A 7,899-nucleotide genomic window follows, 5' to 3' on the forward strand; every position below is an offset into this window, starting at 1 on the left:
GGCAATTTTTATGCATTTTGAGTTTTTCACGGATTCTGATAGAGTTAGGTTAGAAGTTGTCAAATATGAATTTTTATGGTCCTACGTCTACTCTAAGTAGGTTTTTTCTTCATTTTTATCAAATATACTTCAACAGGTTAATAATGACGTCATGTTTATCAACAACGTAAAACGTTTTCAGAGTGAACGTTAAATGATTTTCTTCTGTAGTTTTACTACGGTGATTAATAGTTGTGAAATATTTGATATTATTATATTTAATAATTATTTAATAGTTATATATATTATGGATTCATCAGTGGTGTATAGTATTATAAGTGAGTGTTTGTTTTACATTTCACTTTTCTATGACACCAGGGGGAAACCTGAAAAGCGGGCAACATCCATTCATTCTTTTTTTGAAACAATTATTTTCTCATACAAAATATTTACTGGTAATCCATGCAAGAGTCATTTGAAAGTTATTTTAATTTAAACATTGCTCTTGATAGGTCAAGATTTCAGCATAAACGATATATCTTTAGTTACCATATATGTCAAAATTATTTTTCTTTTTAAATTACAACATTACGCTACTGCGAAGTGAAAATTTATTTGATTGTTCTTTCTTTTTAAATTTTATATAAAGACAGAAAAATTGTGAAGTGTGGTACCTGTAATATGTAATATGTAATTACGATACACAATAGGCAGTAAATAAAAAGGAAATTCGGTTGATTCACTGCATCTATAAGGTCGTCTGTCTGCATTGGGTCAATAATGACACTGCTTTTTCGAAAATATAAAGGATACACGAAATATTTTTAAGTCTAGCAGTAAAAATATTTTAATATTAACCAATCAAAAGGTGGAAATTTTACAAACAAATGAATGAGTTATAATCCGCAATTATTTACACAATAGATAAACACAGGATTAAGATTTGTAGGATTATGTGTATGTTGGTGAAGGGGGGGGGGTAAAAAATCTAAATAGCTGAAACTTACAATTCTTGTGAACACGAGTTAAAATAAATTAATTTTTTTTTTACTTCAAAAGTTTTAGGTGCACCTAGTACCATTAACCCTACAACTTGCAGATTCACTTTTTTAATTAGGTGTGAAATAATGCTGCCTATCATTCTTCATTTTATATTTGTACCTCTAATTCTGAGCATTGCCATTTTCAAAATCGCACAGCCATCATAAACACTATGAGCCTGTAACTGAATTGCTATGAATTCAGTATTGTTAATCATGTATATAATGATACCCTAAAATAAAAAAAAATCTGGTTTTATTTTATGAAATGGATGGTTTCAGAAGCACACCCATTGAATTAAAGATGCCATTTACGGTTAACATGTATATGTATAACTTTTGTTGGGGTAGGGGTGGGTTAAAGATTAATAACATGTAATTGTTTATGCCTAAATATACAGTCAGTTGAATATGACTGTTTTGTATAATATATTTCCTGACAATTGTCTGTGAACTGGCTGAGCTTTGAAATGTCAGATTTTTGTAGGGATGTAAACATCTTAGAAAATCATCATATTATTTATGACCTAATTAAAAAAAATATCCCCTTCATTGTAATGTTGTTTTCTAATAGAAAGTTTTAAAGAGTATGAATTCCATTCTGGTCCTGTGCCCAGGGACGTAGCAACGGGGGGGGGGGGGGCTTGGCACTTCACTTTTTTTCCCAACCTTACAATGTACTTATACTCTAGGAATTGATAATTGAATGTTTGGATGCCCCCCCCCCATTATTAGTTATGTACGGAAAACGTAGTATTACAATTAATACTGAAAAATGTTGGCCTCTAACCCCCCTCCCCACGAAATAGGATTTTCGATTTTATGCAACATTAAACTTTTTTTTTGCTTGTCAACTTTTTCAGGGAAGTAAAAAAAATTCTCTGGCTGCCCCCCCCCCCCCTTTTAAAAATGATGCTACGTGCCTGGTGCCAAAGCTTGGATATGCTAAGCCTTGTAAAGCCTACATGTTACGGAAATATATAAGGACACCCCCACCCCCATTCCCTGCACTGCAGCCAAAATTAAACAAAATGCAAGCATATTGTTGCGGTTTTATGTCATGTATTTTCAGCATTGACTTTTATTTTTATGTTAGCATTTACATGTAGAAATAAAACCTGACCCTGAACTTATAAAGATTCTTTTATCAACCAAAACAAATAAATAATTTTTGAGCATAATTAATAATATTTATCCATAATTTGATGGCAGGTTAAACAGTATATTATTCCACACAGATAACTGCAATGAGATTATAAGTTCAGTGATGATTGAGTTTTTAGCATGATAATTGATCTGTTAAGAGACATTCAATGCTGATCGAGCTTTTGCAAACATTTGAACTCCGTATACTTAAAAAAAAACAACAACACGTAAGTACCAAAGAGTTACATGTATATTAAACTTGGAGATCTTGAAAATAAATAGCTATACATGTATATATAGTTTAGAGAACAAAATTGATATTTTCTTTCATTTATTATTTCATTTGTTTTGAAAACTCAACTTTTTCAATAGAGTTCACATTTCTCATTATTAGATAAAAAGATTCAATATAAATATTTTTATATATACCCTACATCTCTCTCTCTCTCTCTCTCTCTCTCTCTCTCTCTCTCATCAGATTTACTTGACCAGCTCTATTTAAGTTAGAACATTTAGAACATTTTTTTTTCATTCGGAGGTTTTTTGCTTGTTTTAATTTCTCTAAATTGAAGTGTCTTTGTGCAACAAGAATATAAGACAAAACAACATTTTTAATTTTTAATTTATTTAATCATGATTATAAGTAGACGCTTTACATGTTTATTATTTTTTAAAAAATGAAATTCGTCATGAAATTATTTCATGAAAAAAAAGCTATAGATAAGAGATTTGAAAAAAAAAAAATTAAATTTTGCAGTTTTCCTTTTTTTCTTCTTTGTTTTTTTTTTCTACATTAACCTTATTCCCTAAGTACAGCAATATTTTTTATTTAAAAATTCATAATTATGATGACGATTAAAAGTTTTTTTTTATTTGGTCTTAAAATATCTCTTTTATAATCCGGGAGAAAATTCATGCGAACATGCAGCTGAAATGTGAAAAAGTATGCAATTAAAATAATGAATGTCCCTGTCTGGTACCCCTGTTCAATCGATTGTTGACATCAGAGTTATCTCTCCTATTTTTATTTATAGAAAATACAAATAATCTTAACATTTTTGCTAGATTTAAAAAAAAACGTGGAAGATGTATGTTTAGTTTCAACATTTGTACAAACAATTTAACAACAGTTTAAGCAGTATGAAAATACAATGTTTACAAACGCGATCTGATGTGTATTTGAGATCGTTCTTACATACTGTCTAAGATGTCTAAAAATTGTATAAATATGTAAATAAAATTTATCTAGCGTGTAAAAAAATCCTATGATGAAAACACCTTATGTTTAATTTCAACTATGTAGGAAAACTATTGGTATTATACAACGTATTTAATAATGTTTGTAAGATGCACCTAAATGTTTTTATTTATATATGTAAGAATCAAAGTCCGATTTGACATCGCCAAACCCCGATGGTCTGCGCCAAACCCCGATGGCTCGCTGTCTTGTACAGACGCTAAAGTCCGATTTGAAAGTGGCTCGTTTCCTATGAGACGCGCGACGCTAAAGTGCGATGGTCTGAACGCCAAAGTCCGATGGTGCGGAGGAAGATCAACCGTTTTCACAATTTGACGTCATGACGTTGTCCTGCGTTCAAAATCCATTGATTCAGTATTCGTCTCATATATATTTTTACTGATATTGCTTACTGTTTTCGCCTAACAAGTTATTAGGGCTAGTCCTTGTAGATTATTCGACTGATAAGGGTTATGAACACCAATGTGTTTCACCGAGAGATTTTATTTATCTCGCAGACTATTGGATTGAAGGTTAGTCCTGCACCCATCCAAGAAAACACCTTAGTTTTAACACATTTTTCTGATAAGTGTTAGTCTCGCACCTATATCTAAAAGATTAGGGTTAAACATTTAATATTTATCTGTATTTTATAAACAAATGGCAGATCGTATATGTAATAATGTAATTGTTTTCTGCACCATCGGACTTTGGCGTGTCAAACCAAACCATTTCTAAATGTTTTTATACATATATATCTATTAAAATCAGTGGATTAGGAGATTCAGATATTGATTAAATTAATTTAACAATGAAAATAAATTCCACATGTTGGAAACAGCGATAAAAATTCTGGATGCGTCAAACGTCAAAACACGTGGTAAAAAAAAATCTGCGTCGAAGTTCACCGTCAGTCTGCAACGTCACATCTTTATGACGTTATTTCTCTGTTTTAGCAAAAATGCCATAAGGACCCATTTGTCATGGGCGCAATCATATGTAATATTACACTTTTAAAACTATACACTATATTTCAACAAAATCATAGGTATTTTTACATTGAATCTAAGTAGGTCCTCCCAGCGTGGAATCAGAAACACTTCTAAACCTTTTGCTGCTCCATCAATATTAAATGTCAGCCCTCTTATAAACAAAACCAGCAGGAATAGGTACGGCACAGTGGCAGCCACGTATACTACCTGTTAGAATATAAAATGTTTATTTAATATCCTATTTCTCCTTTTATTAATTTTTCATAGGGTCTGACCTATGCGAGATTCTTATGGCGAGTAACAATCGACAACGTAACTTTTTTTTACAGGATTGAATTTTATTTCAACATTATGTTGTTTGATAAAACATTAACATTTTTCAAATAAAAAAAAGTCTTCCGTGATACAGAATATTTAAGGAAATTGTATTGATCAATAAAAAGACTATAGAATAAATAAATTATTAATTTTACACTTGCATAAATGTGCATTGAAGAAATCTTTATCAAAATACTTCACGCTAATGATTTCTTCTACAGTATAGCATTTCCTAAATCTAAATCACTTTTGTAAAATAAAAAAATTGATAGTTTTTTTTTTTTATCAGAGACCAAAATAGACTCTTGATTTACCTTTCCTGAAGTTTTGATTCCTTTGAATAAACACAAGAAAACAGCTAACCAAGCGGCCAGCAGACATAACAGAAGCTGCCAGCGGACCGTCCCTGGATTTCCAATGCCATCAGAGATATCAAGGACATTTCCCCTGAAATGTTCACAACCTAAGGAGTTATAGGCTGTTTAAAGTGATACTTTTTCATTCAAAGGCCTGTAGTTTGATTTTCAACATCAGTTTTATATAAATATTCAAATATCTTAGATAAATACTAACAAGAAAAAAACCACACATGCATCAATTTAAGAGTAGAACAAGACAAGATTTAACAAAGGGTGTTAAATTCTTCTCTGTCTTATGACTAGTAAGATAAATCAAAGACATGCATGTCGAAAAAAAAATACATAAACATCTTTAAACAAATGAAATGACGACAGATTTTCCCGTTATTTCCCGATCATGAAAAGGAGCACACGGCGGGTGTCACCGGTCAGTAGGGGAGGCTCACTCCTCCATGGCACCTGATCCCACCTCTGATGACTTGGGATTCGGTATTTGCTCTGCTCCTATTTTGTACTGTTTTATGAACATTTGATCTTGAATACTGTTTGTTATCTCCATATGTTTCATTCTCCATTACCACAAATTATGTGACTTCTAAATGCCTGAAGGTAAAGTTAAAATCTTTTTTTGTTTCAGAAAACAAGCACTTTATTCAGAGAGAGAGAGAGAGAGAGAGAGAGAGAGAGAGAGAGAGAGAGAGAGAGAGAGGGATGCACAGAATGTTTATCTAAGAACCATCATTTACATGTGGTTGTAACGAAATATTTTGTAACAAGAATGACACAATTTGTTTTTAAATTGTTATCAAATGTTTAAATTGAACTTGAAACATTGGACAAGAGTTTTGAGTGTCAACATTAAGAACCAATTGTATTCCGATCAATATCAATTCAATTCAAACATCTTTTGTAAAATTCAAATATTCAAAGTATTGCACGTGATAACGTTCCTGTGTGAAGTAGGAACTTAAACAATGGACACAATTTTTAAGCCCCATTTTCACGTAACACCTGTTGTTTTTCCTTCATTTAAGTTGATAATAAATCGGTCTATATATCCTTTTAAAATTTGCTAAATGTATCGCTTTTGATAATTTGATAATTGTATGTCTTTTTCCCAGAAAAGCAATATTATCATTAAAGGCAAAATTAAGGCATCATTAAAACTGACAAGCTTGTTTCCGTAATTGTCACTTCAGATAAAAACTTCTGAAGAGTCGACTATTCAACTCAATAAGGGCAAGCTATTAATTGAGGAACTTTTTGAGTTAAAATTTCCTAACTATAATATATATATTTAAAATGTGTTAATTGTCGATATTTACTTCCGCAATCAAGGAACTCTCATTCAGAATCTACAGTTTGTTTGAAAAACGTCAAACATTGAAGCTACAAGTTTCAAAGAAATATATCATTCAAAAGTTTCAGGCCTAAATAAACAACACTACAAAAAGATGCTTTGATAAATGTAGATTGTGCAAATCTGTTTGTTCTGAAATGATTTATTGTAATCTTTATCAAAACTTGAAATTTTGAATACTAAATGCGTATTTGTCAATATTCTAACCTCCAGAATTCCTCTGCAGACGAAGGCAGTGTAATGTTAACATTGTCTTCCAGAGTAAATAGTGTGGAATTTGGCAAACTCGAGTTCATGTCACGCAGCTCACAGAACTCAGTATTCCAGTCATTATCACAACTGGTCCATGGAAGTTTGGGGAAGAAAGACATTCCAAAATAGTACAGGGCCCAAGCCAAGATGACGTTGTAGTAGGTACTAACAATCCCCGTCAAAACGACCATTCCGTGACCTATTCCTGAGAAAATTTCAAAAATTTATTACGTGATTGAAAAGAATAAATGTTGTCAATTTGTCAGTTGTTGGATAGACTCAAATTGTTATAGCAGCAAATTAAAGTTTATAAACAAAATGATTATTTGAGTAAAAATCATAAAGCTTATTCAAGTACGTATACTTACATACATCCTCTGAGTCTCAACATTCTTTTCAATATTTAAAAATTGATACTAACAAATATATTTGTACGTGCAGTAATCCTATACATGAGTTTGAATTCTCTGTTTTGTACCTTTTAATAGTGGACAACAAATCCATACCCTTCCAGGTCCAAGATTAGAATACTGTGAAAAAGTCATCTCCAAAAACATCATTGGCATTGCACACAGGAACATGAATATGAAGTATGGAATCAGAAAAGCTCGTTGAATAGAAAATTATATATTTTCAGGTTAAGAAAAAACTAGATACTTAAACAGTGAATATATGAGTATTGCCACACAAGGCACCATAAGAGTTAGGACAAGTGTACAGCTGTATAGCCTTATAGTTAGCGTTATGAATCAATAGGATTGGGAATAAAACTAAGATCTAAAACTAGTCTCTTAGAACATGTAGAATTCTTAGACTTAATGAAAACCCATAACGTTCTCTTTATTTAATACCATAATTCGGAATGTTTTGATCTGTAACTTTCTGATGTTACAAATAAAAGAAATAACTTGAAAAAGAGGTTTAAATGTGAATTGATAATTTCAAAAATTAGAGTTTAGACCTTTCAAGGTTAGAAAATAAAATTATTTATTTAAAAAAAAAAAACTAGAAGAGCCAAGATATTTAGAATCAGATTGCAATATGAGCAAAAGTACATTAAATTTCAGCCTGCCGACAAACTCTGTAAAGGCGATATGATATCTGACTTCTAGAGTGGTAAAAAGGTTGTCGTGCTGACAATTTTTTTCATTGCTAAATAGTAAGGCCGAACAATAGGCTGTCCTAAAATAACATTTGATATATTCATACATCTCTA

General features: G+C 31.4%; 1 protein-coding gene across 1 annotated transcript; it reads right to left on the reverse strand.

Moving 5' to 3' along the window:
• Positions 1 to 4,427: 4,427 nt before the first annotated feature.
• Positions 4,428 to 7,437, reverse strand: LOC134261638 (sodium-dependent proline transporter-like; the record flags this gene model as incomplete). The annotated part of the gene is made up of 4 exons (XM_062744058.1): positions 7,162 to 7,437; positions 6,639 to 6,888; positions 5,027 to 5,159; positions 4,428 to 4,601 (listed from the first exon to the last, which is right to left on the reverse strand). Coding segments are annotated over exons 1-4 (660 nt in total), but the record flags the coding sequence as incomplete, so codon positions are not given.
• Positions 7,438 to 7,899: the final 462 nt, after the last annotated feature.

This window comes from Saccostrea cucullata, unplaced genomic scaffold (genome assembly GCF_032062105.1).
Source record: "Saccostrea cucullata isolate Sc308-1 unplaced genomic scaffold, CSIRO_AGI_Scuc_v1 ctg12008, whole genome shotgun sequence".
Taxonomy (NCBI): Eukaryota; Metazoa; Mollusca; class Bivalvia; order Ostreida; family Ostreidae; genus Saccostrea; species Saccostrea cuccullata.